At 37.6% G+C, this 21,431-nt stretch overlaps 2 protein-coding genes across 2 annotated transcripts; one reads left to right on the forward strand and one right to left on the reverse strand.

Moving 5' to 3' along the window:
- Positions 1-17,209: 17,209 nt before the first annotated feature.
- Positions 17,210-18,906, reverse strand: LOC125187416 (probable cytokinin riboside 5'-monophosphate phosphoribohydrolase LOGL10). Its single transcript, XM_048084004.1, has 4 exons — positions 18,602-18,906; positions 18,331-18,459; positions 18,071-18,255; positions 17,210-18,000 (listed from the first exon to the last, which is right to left on the reverse strand). Exons 1-4 carry the CDS (start codon positions 18,851-18,853, stop codon positions 17,583-17,585), a joined length of 984 nt encoding a protein of 327 aa, XP_047939961.1. The 5' UTR covers positions 18,854-18,906; the 3' UTR covers positions 17,210-17,582.
- Positions 18,907-18,987: 81 nt separating this feature from the next.
- LOC125190808 (40S ribosomal protein S8) lies at positions 18,988-20,884 on the forward strand. The gene is made up of 5 exons (XM_048088211.1): positions 18,988-19,086; positions 19,171-19,243; positions 19,562-19,889; positions 20,014-20,189; positions 20,641-20,884. Exons 1-5 carry the CDS (start codon positions 19,083-19,085, stop codon positions 20,717-20,719), a joined length of 660 nt encoding a protein of 219 aa, XP_047944168.1. The 5' UTR covers positions 18,988-19,082; the 3' UTR covers positions 20,720-20,884.
- The last annotated feature ends 547 nt before the right edge of the window (positions 20,885-21,431 follow it).

The raw sequence follows: 21,431 nt of genomic DNA on the forward strand, positions 1-21,431 counted from the left end.
GATCAGCTATTGAAGAGATTCTTATTGAATCGCCACGTACATGGTGTACGTGGGCATATCATGTATAAGTTGGCCAGAAGAAAAGTCTCTGTCTAAAGCACAAGATCAAAGATTTCAAGAAAGAGTTCAATGTTTCTCCATGGTCCGTCTATCTGCTAACCCGACGAAGTTCGAAGAAGTATTTGAATGGAGTAGTTGAACGTTGACACTGAAGACCATGGTTGGTTGAAGATTGCATTTACCACAGTACTCATGGATACCCGTGATACTGTGAGATTTCAATGGGCCTGAAGGATTAGAATTTCACCATGCTTCAGCCTGTAGAATAGCCTTCATGGAAAAAAGATTTCTGCCAGCCAACAACATTGCCGAATTCTACTTGGCCTCAAACTACTGGGATTTCAATGAATAAGAGGAACAAAGCCGTATCTACCAAGACGCTAACGCCCTACCTATATCAAGCACGTTTCCTTTCGAAACAATGTCACTATATGATATGTTCTAAGAAATACAAGAGAAGATGGAGGGAAATGATGATGCCACATGGACTTCTCTCTCGTCTCAGACATGGTGGACACCTACAAATCCTGAGACGCCTTTCGCAATTGCATTTGCATATGATAAGAGTGACGAGTCATACTCATGCGATTGCAACCCTGTTAGGCAAATATCCGTGTGTTCTCAGAGCATATTCTTTGCCAGAATGAAGTGAAAAGATTCCGGATGACCATCAAAGTGGGCATGGCTGTGACCTCATAATATACGGTCTACGGACATGTCGGTGACTTCACCTACACAGCCCTTTGCGATGAAAGGCAAAACGTTTCAAAGCAAGTGATCTCTTTAATTGGTTTCACATTTTCTTTCGTCACAGACTCGACATTGATGTGCTTCGTGCATTCGTAGGTGGACTAGAGGAACTGGGTAATTCACTTCAAGCTGGAACTCCTTTAACATCCGTTTCTGAGAAGAGGCGCATGATTGAACAGTTTTATGGAATGGAAAGGCCGGAAGTCGTCGAGGTCCACCCTCCGGATGTGGTAAAGACGAAGGGGCACGCGAGCAGCTCCGCTAGTCGTCTGATTTCCAAGAGAGAAAAGGCTATCAAGGATGCTACTAGGCCCCTTAGACGGTGTAAGGCGTGCGATGAGTTGTGCCATCATGACTCTAGAAATTGTCCAATGCTTAAAGAGCTTGAAATGGACAATGAGCTGCGTAAGGGAAAGAGGAAATGTTGATTTATTATCATTCAAACAGCATTATTTTTCTTTGTTTTGCGTTTTATGCGCAGTGTTTAAGTCTATTTCTTCCCACCTTGAACAAGGATTTTTAAATGATTGTTCATTATTAAAGTTTTTTTGTGCATTATTGTTATCTATTTTTTACATTATTTGAATTTACTACGTGCAACGTATTCTGATTTATTACAGGAGCCGGGTGTTTTGGAGTCATAGTATTTTCCATAATGTGAATCACCGTGCATTATATGGATATTTACAAACATTATCCATGCATAAGTGTTACATTATTGTGTTATATGCATTGGTATGTAACTTCACAAAAATCACGGAAAAATGCATTATAAATCGAGTTATTTACATTATTTGTTTACTTATATGCATTGTACTTTTCTGATACATTATTCCCTAAATATTGTACATTATTAGGCAATAATTTATGATTATTAAGTTATAAGAAGCCATTACCAGTTTTGTGCAGCAAGCATATAGTACCAACATTTCCAAAACATTCTAAATCACCTAACTCAGGGGTATCCAAAACATTTAGTACCAACTTATCCAAAACAATCCACCATATCCAAAGCATTCGGACCACTAACTTCAATGTTCACCCTTCCATCATAAAAAAAAACATCTAGTTCATATCCAAATCAAAACCTATCTAGTTCACTCGATCCCATGATTCTCGACCCACCTTTCAAAGCTGAATTTAGCCGGCTTATCCATCCAATGCTTCGTGGCTTGTGTTTGGTTGGTCCCAGTCTTTCGAGTTGTGTGGAGAAGTTAGCAGAGCAGTTGTAAACTTCATTCGCAACAATTCCAGGCTCTTCGTTCCTTTGCCAGTTAGACCACAGTCCCAATCCTTCTCCCTCTCTCCGAAGTACGTCTCCATATGCCTCATCACATACACCCCCGTGTCCATTGTGGCAATGTTGTTCCTCCACGGCATTGTCACGACATGCGCACTACATTTTCTGACCTGTGCCGCCATTAATACTACTTTGAAACCTTGGACTTCGTAAGGGCTGCTGCAAAGAATTTTTTCTACACGGCAAAAAAAATAACAAACTAACACTGGAATATAATGTGCAATTTGTGGATGTGTAATGCAGAAATTTTGTTGTATAATTCAAAAATGGAGAATGTGAAATTGGAATATAATGTGCAATTTTTGGATGTGTAATGCAGAAATTGTGTTGTATAATTCAGAAATTATGTGCTGTAATCTATATTACCAGAAGAGAGGGTGTCTCCCCATATTTTTCTCCAAAGGTCCCGTGTGACTCCGCCAAGGTGTGATCAATGATGTTCATATTGGAATCTCGAAGATCAAAACAGACCACATACTGATGGGATGCTCCCCAAACTGGGAAGAAGAACTGCACAACGGAAGGACCATTACAACACATTATTATCTCCATTACAGCTACGAAACAACTACATTATTTCACTATAACTCACCATTTCAAACTTGTCCCACTGATAGCTGCCCATTCCAATTGTTTCCTCCAACACCCTGGTCCAGAACGTATCAAACTTGAATTCTTCGGTCCATTCGGGTTGTGCGTCCACCATTGACTGAATCTGTAGTTTGTTTGGGTTAGCCGTATCAAACTTGACAGAAACATGGAGAGAAAGGTTGTACACTCACACATGGTCTTGTTGAGAAGAAAAGCCTGGAAACTGTCTCCGGTGCCTTGTTCCTTTCCATTGTATTCAGGTAAGAGCTCCATGTGTCGATAACATCGGGGCTCACTGGCTTGAATGGTGCTAATGACTGCATCTCGATCAGCACAGTACTCTTAAAGTTGTCGTAGTAGACAACTGAATCCCTATACATGTTTAGCCAGTTAAAACAAATTGACATGTCCCAAAAATGAGAATATCACAAGTATAATTTTTACCTGTTCTTCTCCGCAGTGTTAAGAACCCAGAAGTAGTAGATTTGCTTGTCCACTGTGTGTGGCTTTGCCGTCAGTCTAACCGCTCTCTCGTTGAATGGAGACCGGGCAGCCAGACTAGGCTTCTTCATTCGTCCTTTTCCCTTCTTGAAAAAAATAAAGACACATATAAAGCAATTAGTGGATCTATTACTTTAGTTTTTGAATTAACTACGCTATTTGATACCTCATCCGCATCCGACTCCTGTGCGATGTGTTTCCCTCTCGCTTTTTCTTGATCACCAACCTTTCGACCACCATGTTTAGGAACTACAGGTTGTATTGGCTCATTTGTTCTCGCAACACCAATCTGTACGCCCTTAAGGGGTGCAGCAGTCTGTACCTGTAAACAAGAAAAAAATATTACAATTCAACAATGCATGACATCAACGTAATAATGCATAAAATTGTGTCTCCATTTAGATATTCAACCTCTTGCCGAATGTCCATCTGTTTGCCCTTTGCTGCCTTCGAAGTTCCCTCCCTAGCTGGCTGTTTTCTCTTGGCTGGCGGAACCTCAATGCGTCTCCCTTTGGTTGTCTGGGTTATTTTAAAAAATAGTTAAACAAAATGAACTTATTAATGCACTAATATATATATATATATATATATATATATATATATATATATATATATATAATGTACAGCTTGGGGCATATAATGAAAGTTTTTTATTACCCAATGCAAGTAATGCTTGGGGCATATATTTACCTTGACGGTGTCCTCTACGGCTGCACTCTTTGATTTGTCTTTATCTTTCCCGGCTTTACTCTTGGCCGCTGCATTCTCCCTATCCTTCCCATCATCTTCGACACTGCTTCTACGCACCTGCAAACAATGCAACACATATAAAAAATGTCTGATAATGATACTAACTAATAACACTTAATCATTTTTTTTCTTGGTGCATACCTCAGTTGCTGCTCCTGACCTATGCAAGCGGGAAGGTTTCTCAACCCGTGCACCGCTAGCATCTCCTGCTGTGTTATCAGGGATATCACTGCCTATTTGATCTTGTATGGGCATGTCCCCTCCTTGGTCAGCAGCACCAACCGGGTCATCTTGGGCTGTATCATCATTGATCGTTGTCCCTGAACCACCAGCCATGTCTGTCGGTTGTGTCTTATGTGACGCAAACGGGTCAGGACAGTCAAAACCCTCAAGCACAAAAGATGTCCTATCGAAGCCTCTTGCAATCTCCTTCTTCTTGTCATACGCCGACATCATTTATTCCATCTCTTCAATCCACTCTGGACTGTACTCCTCTTCGTCTTGCCTTGCTTGAGTCAATTGCGTAACTATTTCTTCATCTTGAACTACAATCTCATCCTCTAATCCCAGCAACTTCTTCCTTATCTGACTCCCTACTCGGATGCCCTGATCCTCCAGCAGTTCAACCGGTATCATCTTGAAATCCTCTACCCACGTCGTGATGGCATGGCCCATCAGCACACTTGAAGCGATGAACTTATCTCGTATACGTTTAGCTCTGTTTGTGCTTGGTGCTGCACCATCTCCTCTGTTCACAGCCTGCAACCTCCTAGCTTCCTCATCCATCAAATACTTTTCCTTATCAACACGGTCCTCCAACCTTCCAGTACCGAACTGATCACGCTCGGCATCCTCTCGTTGTTTTAGGGTTTCTGTTGTCCAGCCCTTCATTGTTGGCCATGCACGGATGACACGCCTCCGTATGTGAACTACGCGGTCCACATATGCACACTGACAACAAACAAAGTTTGCCAAATGGTCTGTAATGTATTGAATAATATATATAATGCAAAAGATCAACTATCAGTAATGCATACTTAAAAGGAATATTGAAACATTATCAAACATAAAAAAAAGTTCAATAATGCATGTTCTACTATGTAAGTAATCAATGTAAAAGCTCTAAACATTCAATCATTGTTTCACTAACCAATAGAAAGTGGATAGGTCCCGTAAAATATATGGTTTCACCTCTCTTCCACGTAGGATACGTGGCCTCCAACACGGATAAGACGTACCCACACCTATTGTAATTTCTAATCTCATCAACGTCGTTGATGAACTGTAGAATTTTGGGCTGAAGATTACCGTCTGCAGGTGTCTCTATCATGGCATTCTCTAGCATGAACATAAACATGCGCTTGAAATCTGCCCCACCATTCACCTCGGCCGTGATCAATTTGGCAATGTCTTTAGCCGTCATTTTGTACAGACTCTTACACACTTATCTGCAACGTAGTCGTTGAACTGAAACTCCGTATGTTTATCATCTGGCCTTGAGATTGGTGTAGGGCCTCTGGGAAAACCTAGGGTCAAATGGACGTCCTCCTCATCAAGCGTCAAGGCCCCACCACCACACAAAGGAATCTGGCACCTAGCTAGATTTAACGAGTTGAGAACCCAGTAGGCAATGTAACCAGGGATCTCCTTGATGTTGAAGTGGAGTACAGCGCCAAAGCCAAGTTCATGCACGGCTTCCTTCTGCCGTGGAGTCAGGCCTTTCAAACAGTTGAGGAATTCTGTAGTGCTTCGGCTGTATAGGTGGTCTACTTTTTTTCCTCTCTGCTTCCTCTTATCGGGGTCTTGATCTGAGGTACCAGCCTCGGCCGTGTTCCGTTGCTCAAGTCTTTCCCGGAATTTTTGGGCAATTGCTAGTGGAAGAACATCATCCACTACATCATCAACGGCCAACCTTGGATGCTTTTTTGCTGGAGAAAAAAACAGTGCTGAATATCATGAATGCAACACAATAACCGTATAATGTGCAAATCCAACCAAATAATGCTGCACATACCAATAATGCAAAACATTAACTGTATAATGTGCAAATCTGATCATGTTTAAAAACAGTATGGAATTTGAGTAATGCAGAACAATAACTGTATAATGTCCATAACTGACATTACAATAATGTTAACAGAGCATGTATTAATGCATAATATCAACCTAACAATCAGTACTCAATAATGGTTCCAAACCAATAATGTACAATTCTAACCTAATAATGCATGATTCCATCCTGCCTGGATGGAATCACAAGTCCAAATGAGTGAAAATAACTATAAAATGCAACAACTATACATTATAATGCAACAAGTGTACAGAATAATTTGACTTAATACTGACACCACTTGATACAAGTTCAAAACAGAGTTCCAATGGACTTGTCATGCAAAATTTAAGGAGACAAAAATGGACAATTCCAACCAAAAATGTCCAATACTGCAGCATCCATATTTCACTGATGGGAATTTGCAACTAAAAACTACACAAATAAAGGCTACAAATGTACAAATACTGGTACATAATGCATCAAACTGGACTAAAACAAACCTACTAGTTCTTAAATCTCACTACTCAGCAGTGGACACCTCCAAACAAATGCTCACTACTACTAAACACCGATATCAGTAAAGGTGCAGACAAACCAAATGATGCAGAAATTGAACTGTCTAATGCAAAAAAATGAACACCACTTAGGCAATCATAATAAAGAGAGAAACTACACTTGTAATGCAAAAAAAAAAGGCAACAAATGCATAGAAAACGTTCCATAATGTACCAAAATAAGGAAGAGCTCACAATCAGTTTCTTAAAAATGGCGCAGCGGTCTCACCTTCGGTTTGCGTCGGCTGGCTTTTGAAAGGCCGTCCTCTCTTTGACATCGCAAATCTAACAGATAGTACAGCAAAACCGCACCAAATTAGTCTACAAAACCAACAAAACCAACGTCTTACTTCCAGGATCGTGTAATAAAAACGAAATCACCAATTTCAGGTCGAATTCATCCCAAAAACTTAATTTCAAAACACATACCACTAATAAACCAACAATAAACTTCCAAAATTGGATAACCCGACATCTAATAGTCACAATTTCACATTTTCTCAAAGAACTCGCACTAAAAATTGGAACTTTAGCAGCGTACCGTAGATGAAACAAGGATTTGAACAGTGGACCTAGGGCGCTCACGAACTGAAACCGGAACTTCGGCACTCGGAATCGTCGACGGACGGAGCTTTTCACGGTGAGAATCGAAGTTGCGGTAGGGTTTTAAGCGGCGGCTAGGGTTTGACGGTTTTAGAAAATGAGAGGAAGTTGTTTGATCGTGGTTTGATTGGATTGAATGAGAGAGAGAGTCATAAATTGGAAGGTCTATCAAATTCCCGCTTAATTATTGGACCTTCTGTTTTCTAACGTGTTCCAGCCAATATCTGATTACTATTATACCCTGGTAATGCACGAAATAAACCCAATAATGCAAGACGGGATTAAATCTGATTTTCTAATCTTGACCGTCCACTGCTATGATCCAATGGAGGATATTAAGAAGGAAATAGTATCTAAAGGGGTGAAAGTAGCTTAATGCACCCCTATATATATATATATATATATATATATATGTTTTTAAATGAAATGTGAGTGAAAAGAGTTAGTGTAATGTGGAACCCTATTACCATTTATGGTAAAAGTGAACCGGGACTCTTATTCAAGGACAGACTAAACGAGACTCATATTCGCGGACGGAATTAGTATTTTTTAGTATCGACATGGCCGAAAATTATTGCAACATGGGCAATAGAGAGTTACAAAAGGTATTAGATGAATAATGAGAGGAAAAAATGTTAGAGAATACGTAGTAGAAACTAGATATAGATATGCTGGTCATTGTTCAAAATAAGGTGCAAGTAATTTAGAAGATAAGACCAAAATTCGGATATATGTAAACAAATAGCAATCCAGGGTAAAACCCTTGTGCATCAAAGTGTAAGAAAATAAAACAAAGGCTCTTATGAATATAATTCATGTTTAATCTCAAATGCAATTCCAACTAGAAATTGGAGGGTCTAATTAATTTCAAAGATTGCTAAAGCTGTAAATAATCCCAAGTTTAGGTATTAAATTGCGAATAACCAAAAAACAAATTGGAGTTACAAACTTACAAAATTTCAAATAAATCTATTTTCTTAACAATATTTCGTTAGAAGAAAAGGATACACCATGATATATGTTCTTTTAAGTTCCTATAATAAGTACTTAAATCTTGATACATCCATTTCATTTGTTATATTCTTGTTTATCTAATTAGGAAATATATTTCTCCATAATAATATATTAATTTTCTATTTATTAATATTTGTGAAATTTTAATTAATACAAATGATAATTGACATATAGTACATTCATTTTAAATTGTAGAGAAAAGAGAAAAATCGAATTAAGGAGTGTTGCAATAAAACTATTGGACATAGAAAAGGGGGGAAACTAGAATTGTTTATAGAGGATTAAAACTCGGAAAATTAAGATGAGTGTGTTGGGCCATAGCCATCTGCACTACTCGTCGGAAGCAGCTGCCGTAATTGCTGGTATTAGACCTCCATTGAGGAAGCTGGGGCTGATTTATGTATTTGGAGATGGGGAAAGAATGGCAAGCTATCAGCGGCCAGTGCATATGAATCTGTATGCAAACACTCCATGGACAATATGGATAAGATATGGGCATTGGCGTGGAATTATAAAGGGCTGCAACGCATAAGATATTTTTTATGGATGGTTTTACAAAAACGGTTAATGACTAATGTGGAGAGGTATCAACGACATTGCTCAGATGATGATGCTTGCATCGCTTGTGGGGCTACCCAAGAGAACTTAAATCACATTCTTAGAGGGTGCCCAAATGCGATTAAAGTGTGGGAATCTATCCCTCGAGGTAAATTTAATCATTTTCTTGCGATGAATTTGGATAATTGGTTGATGGATAATTTGAAATTTTATGATATTGCTAGTGAGATATCCTGGAGCACTATTTTCGGTATGATTTTTTGGAGGTTATAGATAAATATAAATCAGCTAGTATTCTAAGGAGAGCTTGTGTCATCATACGTTACAATGGCACAATGTAGAGCTTGGGCGAGATCGGTTCATGGTAATAGTTTTAGTTTGTTATCAGATTGTAGTGTTACTCTATGCATATTGCAGTGTTACGCGTCTGCAACATTTGTAATAGTTTTTACCTTACCAAATTACAGTATTACTCTATGAATATTGCAGTGTTACCGAGTAGTATTTGCAGTTTACATATTGTTTTATTGTACTTGATTTAAATTTTGGAATTGACTAAAATACCCACGCCTGCAATATCCAACACGTAAGACTACAATTCGAATTCTATCTCATCAATCCAATCCTTGGCGTCCACCTTATAGATCTAAAGGCTAGGATTAGTGTTATGGTGTCACTCTAAACACGGTGACACCCTAATGCTCCTCTATATATATACGTACACCTATGGCGAAATATGATCAATATAAAAATTGATCTCAATACAAAACCCAGACCAAATCTTGGCCATGAGATTTGGCAATCAGGTCAACAATTAAAATAAAACACGAAGGGTCATTATAAAGCATTTTTAAGTCATATTATAACATTCGGGTTTGAGGTCATATTAAAATCATTTTATGTCATCCTTACTATAATGACGTAAAAATAAACTTAAGTTGACCTAAAAAAATGACCTCTGTATGCTTGGTTCTGCATTTTTATATTAAGAATGAGTTTTGCATAGATCAAAACCCCACCTATGACACTTAACACTTTAATTACACTTATATTTAACTTGTATAACTAATTTACTAATCTCTTACTATAATTTATTAAAACTTTTCTCTATAACTATCAGATAGCATATCTATAGTGTAATTAATAATTAAATTTAAAATTATGTTAAATAAACGTATACATCGAGTTAAGGATATTACATGTCCCCCTCAGGATGATGTCCCGTTGAACAATCAGTTTGCCTTCTTAGAATCTGACATTGAAATGCCTGAGATTACGGGCACGGATGATCCTCAATCTTCCCGGGCGGCCTCAGCCATGCCTTTGGTCAACACTACCACACCCTATGCTAAGCCAAATCCGAGAAAGAAACAACAATTGGACAAGGGTCAGGAGGGTGATGCGGAGGACTTGATTGGCTTTGCAACGTCCCTTATGATGATGGGCTTCACAACTGTTGCGCCTGATGAGCTTCGAGTGGAAGATTCTGAAAGAACATTGGAGTTTAACTAGTACCGATGAACCAACCTACTGATGATGAACCAGGTGTGGGCTGAGTTGAAGCAATTGACGATGATCTGGGGGCGTTTCTCTCTCTCCAAGCAGATGTTGCTCAAGGCTCGGGACGGAAAGCTAAAAAACCTGGCCCCAACACTAGGAGGATGATTGCGCCAAGTACCAATGGTGCGACCCCAAGGGATCCTGCTCCTAAGCACGACTTGGTTGCTCACAACGACACGTGTAGAATGCTCCTTATTTGGAACCCTCAGATGGTGGACCTGGAAGTGCAAAAAGTTAAGGAACAAGCAATTCACACAAAAATTAGATGCATTCGCTCTAGAAATGAGTTTAAGTTTTCCCTTGTTTATGGCTTGCACTCACCGGAAAACACGACCTCTTTGGGAGTCGATGGTTGAATTTGGCTTGCAGGATGGTCCTTACCTTGTTAGTGGATACTTCAACATTGTAATGCATGAGATAAATAAAGAGAGTAGAGTGTGGAAAAGAATAAAATAAGAGGAATTAGATATTTTAGTTTTAGCTAAAAATAAAATTCAATGATTTGCAGTTGGATAACCAAAAAAATTGGAATCATCTCTTACAATGGGATGGAGGGAGTATGAAACTTTATACATAAAACTATCCTTAAATATCATTTTTCTAAAATCTATATTAATTGTAAAATTGTTTTCCTTTTGATCGGTAATCATAAGAAAATGACATATAAGAGCATCAATACTCATATGCATTGAACCGTTTACGAGCCGAACACCATATTTTCTTGGGTTTGGATCTCCTTTGTGGCACCAAGCACAACAGGGTGGCTGTTACACACATCATTTATTTTAATAATTAATTATAATATTAAAATATTATATAAATTTTAAATTCTTTTATTTTGAATAAGTGCTGGGAGGAACAACAACCCATGTTGTGCTTGGAGCCACATGGAGGGGATCCAAACCCCATTTTCCCTCACACCTACAATCTAAAGTAATAAAATTGAATTTCACTTAGAGGTCTCATGACGAGAGATATTTCTCTCTCTAGAAAGAAATCTCTAAGATGAAAATAATTCATGCATAAAGGGTATAAGTCATAAATCATGAATTTTACAGTTTGATCAAAGATTGTGTGTGACTTCTCCACGTGATATTCTTCGTATTAACCACAAATCTTCTTATTGTGTCCAAAACTCAAAATTTGATCTTTGTGCGGGCAAAACTTATCAAACAGAAAAGAACTAGACTAGAAACGAGATAGAACTTCATCTCTAGGAGGAGCTGAAAAATCATCCCACTCAAAAGGAAGAGGGACAAAAATTTTATTACCAATTTTAATTTGCTTTGTTTCATGTCTAGCTTCCTTTATTTAGAGTTATGATGTACCAGTACATGGATTCATGGAGGTTGGACAATGAATCAAGTTTGGTGGACTTTTACTAATTAAATTGAGTCTTAATTCAAGTTCAATCCGAATATAGTAATTAGCTATTACAATAAAATAATATTGACTTCCCGTCTAATCAAATACAAGTAATCCGTGTTTTTCTATTTAATTTATTATTTCCAGCGCTTAAGATATAAATATCCATTAATTAGTTTAAGTTTGTTATTTGATTTTAATTAATTAATACTCATTCCTTCCCAATAAATATGAAAAGTTCGGTTTTCGACACGAGATTTTATGTAGCGTTGTTTTGTGAGTTAATGTAGAAATAGTAAAATAAGAGAGAGGAAAAAGTAGACATGATGTTGTTTCTATTTTAGGAAACGTTTTATTTTTAATGGGATAAATCAAGAATGAAAACGTTTTATTTCTAATGGGACAGAGAGAGTATATTTTTTGCAAGAGTGGTATAGTTCGAAACCTCTATATATTATCGTGGAATGAATTACAACCAATCAAGTTTTTTAATAATAAAACTTTATTTCAAACACCTCTTGAGGATATTATCAAAACATATTGGGTATAGCACGAAAAATCTGCATGTTTTGATAAGTTAAAGTAGTGCATAATCAATATCGTATGGTCAATACTAAAATACATTGATTAAGAAGCAATATTCATCAGACCTTGCCATTAGTAAATAATATGAAAAGATTCGTTCAGTGTTATGCCACACTAGTGTAGTTTATTTCCTAAAGGTACGGAAATGTGCTGATGGGCACTATGACCTTTCGTGATAGTTAGAGTGGGTAACCATTTTAGCAATTCTTGTATATATAACTCTGTTTGTTTTATTATAATATATTTTATTTTTATTATTTAATAATATGATCACATTAGATATCATGTTTGTATAAAAAATAAAAATATTAAGCAAAAACATTAGTATAGTAGTATATGATATGATAATTAAAATTGGTAAGCATTTTAATTTATGAATCTAACTAAATTTTAAAGTATTTGAATTTTTAAGTAGAAATACTATTACATAATAAATATAAACTTATTAAACAAGAAAAATAATAAATAATATAATTCAACGTGTGAATTAAATAAATACTATATTGAACATATAGATTTAAAAAAAGAAACATATTATACATACAAAAATACGTCAGATAACAAAACTATGCTTATAGAAACAGAATAAAAAGTAAGCTTAATTAAAGATTTGGCTAAAATATAGGTAGATATTGAACGTTTGTGGTAATCAAGGAAATAGCAAATGGGAGAGGGAAAAATTGAAAAACAGGCGCAATTTGGGTGGACAAAACAATGCAGTTTTAGTTAAGGGTGAAAAAGTAAATTTAGTTTTTATTGAACCCAAAATTTATTGAAAATTATATCAATAACCCCCCTTGTTTTATGGTTGTTCATATCAATTGGTCACGTAAATTTATCCTAATTTAATAACCGTATTGATTGATAAACTCCATAAATTATTACTACATGGTTTCCAAAATTCATCATAGTTTATTCGGCATCATGAAATTCAAGTCTCAATTCTCCAATTCGAAATTTAATGTTCTATAAAAGAAAAGAATATGGATTTGGAATTGAACTTAAATTCCACGAAATTCAATTCCACAATTCCAATAAGAGAGAATTCGGAATAAGGTATAAATTTCGCTGACCTTTCGAAATGAGGGATTAATTTCGCTGACCTTTCGTAATTTGGGATCGTGGCATGCGTATTTTTCAGAATAAGAGATTTCTAATTTTTTCTCTTTTTTCTATTCTATTTTAATATTATTTCACTCCAATCATTTATCAATTGCCTAAATCACCTCTCTCAAATATTTTACCTAATTTCTACAAAATCACCGACACAGTTTCCTGCCCTCTACAAACACGGCCAGCAAAATAAATGCTTCAGCTGGAAACGAATCCTTGGCTGGATCTCCAACGCCATCCTCACCCCCCTCATCCTCTTCACCCTCCCCATCTCCATCCTCTCCCCCTCCGCCCTCGACCGCCGCGGCTCCCCTGCCGACGCCACCTGATACAACTCCACCCACGACTGATGTAACCACCCAAAACCAGACTACCATTCATCGCTCCAAACCGCTCCGCGTCCAACCGCTCCACTCGCACACCATCATACTTGAAGGATTATGTTTGAAGTAGTTTCTGTCAGTTATGCATATTAGTGGGTAGTTCTCTGTCAGTTATGCGTATTAGTGGGTAGTTCTCTTGTTTAGTAGTAGTTGGTAGTTTCCTAGTACGTTTCTATAAATTAGTTTATGTAACTTTAATGGAGGACATCAGAAAACATTCCAATCAAGTGCTTATTCCTTTCCTTTAGCTTTCTTCCAAACTTTGATTATTACGGTGCTCAGCAATTGGAGCAAGTAGTTGCTCAAAATACTACTTTTGCTTATAACACCACCCACCTCGGCACCGCCACCTACACTGCACCATCTGGGCCGTCGACTGCCAGATCGCCCTCATCACCTCCCACTTCACCTGGATCAGCCACCTCCTCATCTGGGGCAGCATCCTCTCCTGGTACACCTTCCTCTCCCTCTACAACGCCGCCTACTCCGGCGCCGCCGCGTATGAAGTCTTCCCGGGCCAGATAGGCGCCGCGCCAGTGTACTGGCTCGCGACGCCGCTGGTGGTGGCGGCAGCGCTGATGCCGTATTTCGTGCACGTGGTGGTGTGGTGGTCGTTTTATCCGGCGGATGAGGACGTGATAAGGGAGATGGAGCGGACGGAGAGGGGGTGATTAAGGTCCGTGATTTTGTAGAAATTAGGAGTAAAATATTTGAGAGGGGTGATTTAGGCCATTGATAAATGATTGGAGGGAAATAATATTAAAATAGAATAGGAAAAATTGAAAAAATTAGAAATCCCTTATTCTGATAAATACGCATGCCACGATCCCAAATTGCGAAAGGTCAGTAAAATTAATCTCTCATTTCGAAAGGTCAGCGAAATTAATCCTTTATTCCGAATTCTCTCATTTCAGTATATCCAAATAAAAGAATGGCAATCCAATACATGCCAAATTTAGTAATAATGCAGATTTTTATAAGTCAAATATAGAAACGGGTCATATAAAAGAAAAAATTTGATTTTTTTTTATCTCACTTCTCTTGCGCTGTGCCCTACGCCGTTCCTCTGTTCTTTTTTCTCGCATTGCAACTACGTTGTGCCATTGACCTGTGGTCACTTTCTCTTTTCTCTCTCTATTCAATTGTATCGTGCCCCTAGCTAATGATCGATTTATTGATAATCAGGATCCAAATTTCTTCATTATTTAAATTTGTTGAGTTTCGTGTTCGACGGAACTGCTTGTTTCTCATTCTTGTTCTAATAACAATGTGGGATGAGTACAAAGTACAACCACAACTAACCAAGGAGTAATTAAGTTACCTCAAACAACCAACTTGATAAATTTAAACTAAGGAATTAGGTCCAAGTTTTCACGAGTGCACAATACAAGATAGTTGCTACTCCTTCGTTTCGCCATAGTTGAGTCATTTTACCATTTTGAGAAGTTTCTTTATAATTGAGTCTTTTTCATATTTGGTAACTTTTTCTCTTTCTTACTTTACTTTCTCTTACTTTATTCTCTCTATTTTATTCACTTTATACTTTATTCTCTCCACCTTTTCCTCTCTCCTACTTTTTTATCTATTTATTTAACACACTTAACATTCATTTCTAAAACTCTGTGCTTAAAAATTCTGCCTCAACTATAGCAAAACGGAGGGAGTATTATTATGAAAATTGTGTGGAGTACCACGAAATTCATAATTTTTTATTTTTACAATTGAATATCATAAAATCGTTACGTCATATAAAATCTTTGTTAACATTAAAATATTAAAATATCCTCTCCACTCTAACTTAGACAAGAATAATTATCTAAGCATGAATATTGTTGGCAGATGAAAATAAAAAAATATATTACATCTATCTCATATCGGTGTACAAAGAGAACTGAAATCAGTATATAAGTCTCATGAACCCCTTTGATACGTGGAAGAAGAGAAGAATAAGTAAAAGAAGAATAAACACTAAGAGAAAGAGTAAATAAAGCGGTGCATGGCTGCATGCAACGCCGAGAAACAGAGGATCAAACGAGCTCAAGCGTGAAGTGTAGAGTTAGTTAAACGGTTAGGAGTTAGATAAGAATTGGTTGTAATTCGGTTAAATGCTGGTGGCAGCGTGTATATAAGCTGTCTCCTCATTGTGTAAACTCATGGTGTGGCCCTGACTTCGTACCACCCTCCTCTCCTCATTGTGTAAACTCATGTTGTGGCCCTGAGTTCGTACCACCTTTCTCCTATCACAAATTGGTTTTAGAATGAAACCCATGGATTTCTATCATGGTATCAGAGCGGGTCGCCGACTGTGGGTCAAATTTAACTGACCCAGCAGTATATCTGGGCCGAAACCAAAAAAATGACTGACCCAGCAGTTATCTGCACTTAAAAAAATTGGGTCGATTGTCCAATCGATCAGAAAAAGTCCAACCCCTCCAAGGTTCATCTTGAATGGTTTGAGGGAGGGTGTTGGCAAATGAAACTAAAAAAATATATTACATCTATCTCACATCGGTGTACAAAGAGAACTGAATTCAATATATAAGTTTCATGAGCCCCTCCTCCTATCACCAATTAGTTTTAGTATGGAACCCATGGATTTCTATCATTCCTCTCCACAAAATGTCCGTAGATACACATATGATCAAGTTATATTAACTCAAATATGATTCAAAAAAAAGAGCATTAATAAAAATAGAAGATATCTTGATATCTGGTGAGCCACAAGCATAAATATATCAAATTTAAGGAAGGCTCTCCAAAACTCTTTAGCTTTCCAGCCAATCATGATATGTTCAATATGCAGAAAAAAAATTTATAAGTCATTTTCTTGGCTTACAACTTTTAACATTGAAATATTATAGGAGTCTCCTACATCTTGTGAGGGAGAAATTCAACCTATCAATATTTCCAACGTCGGCTGGGATAAAAAAAGAGAAATTAAGTTAGTAGTAGTATAAAATTAGGTTGGATTGCTAATAGAAATTATGGGCTTTGATTTAAAAAAGTCAAAGATAGTTTAAAATTTATTAAGAATTTGGTTATTTTCGGTTAACTGATTAACCCGTCAGTTGTAACTTGTAAGTTACAACTGACCGGTTAGTTACATAACTGAATTTGAGTCCAGTTCAGTTTCGGTTCTTGAGATTGGAAATTGACCGACCAATTTGATTCGTTATAACTGTACCGGCTGAATGCCCACCCATAATGATAACATTTGCTGTTGCAGTCATGTAGATTACACTCTATCACATTGTTTTTGAAGTGAAGTTGAGTGTAGGAGCATTTTTAAAAGCTAACTAGCTTCTGAATTTTCATTCTATGTCATTTTCTGTGGAGTACTTTTTTTTAAGGTCCGAGTGTTCTTTTTTCTTGATTTTGTATGCTGGAAACATTTCCAACTCTGGCAGTATTTGAAAATGATAAAGTGATCATAATAAATGGAATACCATCCAAGACACGTGACATGGAATTGATGGCAAACACTCTACTGTTTAGAATGAGTGGAAACTGGAAAGGGTTCAACACAAAATGATACGAATTCACTAAAGTTGGATCGTGACGAGGTCCGTGACGAGACGATTACAAGAAGGTCTCTCCAACTTCATTCAAAAGGCGTTGCAAGAAGAGTCATTGAGGTCCGAGGTCGTCCCGGCTGCGAAGAACATCATAACAGCGATCGCGGAAGACTCGCCAGGACTAAAACGGACGTTTCCATTTTTACTGCACATCGATCTTAAGTGGGATTGATGGCAAACACTCTACTGTTTAGGATAAGTGGAAACTGGAAAGGGTTCAACACAAAATCTATTACATTTGTTTAAGCAATTGTGATAGTGCAATTGTTACTGCACATCGATCTTACTTGAAGAAGATACAGTTTCATTATCTTCTCCTAACTGGTCGATGCTCGTATAGCCTTGTGTATCAGGGAGTCCATAATATTCAGCCAAATAAGCCAAAGCTTCAGCGTTGGTATTGCATACTCTCCACAACGATGTCACTTCACCTTTCGAGACAGTGTCCCACCCCTCACAATCATCTATAAAGCCCAGCAGTTTCGAGTAGAACGAATCATAGTTCATAACAAGGAAGGGGACAGGAAGCATGGACCCGATCCTCTCAAGTTGAATCAGTGCCGAAACCTCAAACACCTCATCCAGAGTGCCAATCCCACCAGGCAGAGCAACAAAAGCTGTCCTGTCTGAACTCACAGCTCTAACACCAGCATCCACCAGGCCATGCTTCCGCGCAGAAAAGAACCTGCAGGTGGTGGTGGTTCAGTTAAACAAGTGCACACCGATCCACGAGCAATTTTTTACACGAATTCCACCTGCACGTTAGATAGCTATCCAACGGTAGGTAAGGATGAACATCGGTAGCTGTCCATTGTCCAGCTTCCTTGCCTATCTTGAATCCCCCAACTGGCTTTCCTGCTTCAAGAGCTCCTTTAGTGACGGCATCCATTAGCCCAGGCCCAGCTCCCGACCAGGTAGTAGCATCTAAGAGGCTCGCAATCTAGAAACAATCTAACAAGTTGAAGGAACAAAGAAACAAGCAACCTAAGCATCAAAGATACAGATATAAACATACTCCTTTGGCCAACTCAAATGATCTGACAAAATGTGGATGCTCAGTCCCCAATCTTGCTGAACCTAAGTACACTACTCCTCTGCCAAGCCTTCCTATAAGCTCATAGCATTTCTCGATTTCTCTCTTCACCTACTTTTCCCCAATTTCACACTCAGTTATGCAGAAATAGCAAATAGCCATTCAATCAAAGGAAATAGGAATACTTTAAGCTGAGTGATCGGCATAATTCAAGCAATATAAAAAACAATCGAAAGAAAGAGGTGAATTGAACCTCAGCAGGGCTGGTTCTCTCCTCAAAATCGGCGCCTTGAAGCCTGCAGCAAATCGACCTTGTTGATTGAGTTTGAGCCTTCCTAAAAATCCCCGTGATCTTCAAATCCTCCGCGCGCTTCTGATTTCCGGCAATTTTAGTGAAACGACATTGCTGCGTTGGATTCAAGACCAGCCACAATGAACTCGAACAACATACTGAAAACCCCATTTCTGCAAACAATAGATTTTTTTTTTTCTTTCCAGTTTGCATAAGAGGAGAATCAAACAGGAATATGATTTGTTCAGTCGATTTGCCAAAAAAGTTGAGTAGTTGTGACTCCAGTTGTGAAATTTTGGGGTTATTTTCGGGGTTTAAGAGAAGGTTATATTTGTAATTTAATAAGTTAGGGTTTTTGGTTGAAGAGTATAAATATCAGTTATCCGCTGTATTTCTTCCTTCTTCGCATCAATCACTCGGAACCCCAGCCGTCGTTTCCATCATGGGTAATTACATCGATTTCTTTCAATTTGAATGCTAGTAGTGTTAACGTCGTGATTTACCGGCGATTTGATTGGGGAAAAATGTAGGTATCTCACGGGATTCTATGCACAAGAGGCGTGCAACCGGAGGGAAGAAGAAAGCGTGGAGGAAGAAGCGAAAGTAATCTTCTCATTTTTTTCTTCTTAATTCAATCTTTTTCCACTAATTCATCTGAGCTAAAACATTGTTTTCTCAATTGATTTACTCGCTACAAGTAATTTTTTGTAATTTCTCAATTGATTTACTCGCTACAAGTAATTTTTTTGTAATCTATGTATTGGTTCTGCTTAGTCTTTTTCTCTGCTATGTTTATTTGGCATCTGAAATTCCAGATAATTGAAAAATTGGTCTATATGTAGCATATGTATAGTTTGATGTGTGTGGAGCAGATGCTGTTGTTTGATTGATTATAGCTGTAACTACTGTGTGTGTGATTAGGTATGAGCTCGGGAGGCAACCGGCTAACACGAAGCTGTCGAGCAACAAGACTGTGCGAAGGGTAAGGGTTCGAGGAGGCAATGTCAAGTGGCGTGCCTTGAGGTTGGATACAGGAAACTATTCTTGGGGTAGTGAAGCTGTAACCCGAAAGACCCGTATCCTGGATGTGGTTTACAATGCGTCGAACAATGAACTTGTCAGAACACAGACTTTGGTCAAGGGTGCCATTGTTCAGGTTGATGCCGCACCATTCAAGCAGTGGTACCTGCAACACTATGGAGTTGAAATCGGCCGTAAAAAGAAGGCTGCTGCCAAGAAGGAAGGAGAGGTATATGTCTGCTCATATCTTTTCGTTTCACATGTGTATTACTTTGCCTAAACTGTGAATTTTATTAGTGCATCTTGAAATTGATAGTTGGTAGTTAAAATCCTTTTGTGCTTACATGGTTTAGGAAACTACTGAGGCTGCTGCTACTGAAGAGGTAAAGAAGAGCAAACATGTCGAGAGAAAACTAGAAAAGCGTCAACAGGACCGCAAGATTGATTCACACATTGAAGAACAATTTGGTGGCGGTCGTCTCTTGGCAGCAATTGCCTCTCGTCCTGGCCAATGCGGCCGCTGCGATGGGTATGTGTTCACACCTAAAGTTTGTTATCTGGCTTTACATTGATTGTTCTATTGCATTATCTTGTGCATGCTTTTTATTATGTGGATGCTATATGTCTATGGTCTTATGCTTCATTAACATCTGTATGTGGTTTAAAATGTCAAAAATCATGCGTTATCGGTTTTGTATTGAGAACTTGTAGTAGTACTATTTTTTTGGTCACCAACTTTTGTTGGCTCTTATACTCTCACTCAGTGTTTAGATGCTAATTTTTAGATGTCTCAGTCCTTCACATGATCAACCAGAGTGATTAATAGTAGTAATTATTCTATCACATCGAAATGAAAATATTGAATTATTAGAGTATTTGTCAAAATCTAATTTAACCTTGCCAAGCCAACTCTCCTTCAATAACCCTAGCATGATACTTAAAGATGTTTTAAATTTCTTTTTTTTTTCTTCTGGAAATAGGTATATTTTGGAGGGCAAAGAATTGGAGTTCTATATGAAGAAACTCCAGAAGAAGAAGGGAAAGGGTGCTAGCGCTTAAGTTTTCCTTTTATTTTATTGAAAGATGCATTTTGGTGCAAACATTTAATTGTCATTTCATCTCCATCCTATGTAGTTTGAGGAACCAGAACAGTGTTGCTTTTAACTTGAGATTGTTATACACTGTTGATGTCTTTATATTTATGGTTGGTTGTTGAATTATCAATGCGCTGAAGTTTCTTTTGTTGTGATAAACTATAAATTAGGTAATCCATAATGTTCTAAATTTTAGTCATCACAACTTATTTGATTAGTTGGTTATTTGTTAATAAAGAATTGAAATTTTTTGTTTTTAGTTTTTAGTTTGGACCTATTATAAGTGTTACTCAATTGAGGCTCCTAAAATGGGGTGTAGCTTATTACTTTTAACTTGGGCTTGGAAGGTTGATAAGGATCCATGTATTTCATGATCCATTTCCCAAGGATTACCCATTTAATGATGCTTGATCTAACTATTTTTGTGAGATTGATTTTCAATTTATCAATAAAACAAAGGATAAGGTAGACCCAACCAACAAAAATTGAATCTAAATAAGAAATGATGATAGATTAGGAATGAAAAGCATGTGTATAAAGATGAGATAAGAGAGCTACAACCATATAAAATAAAGATACCCTTCATCAAAACTAAAAATAACTTCACAATATAGGTACAAGATGTGGGTGCAAATAAACATAGATATTCGTTCACAATGTAGCCCCCAAAACAAAAG

This window comes from Salvia hispanica, chromosome 5, assembly GCF_023119035.1.
Source record: "Salvia hispanica cultivar TCC Black 2014 chromosome 5, UniMelb_Shisp_WGS_1.0, whole genome shotgun sequence".
Classification (NCBI taxonomy): Eukaryota; Viridiplantae; Streptophyta; class Magnoliopsida; order Lamiales; family Lamiaceae; genus Salvia; species Salvia hispanica.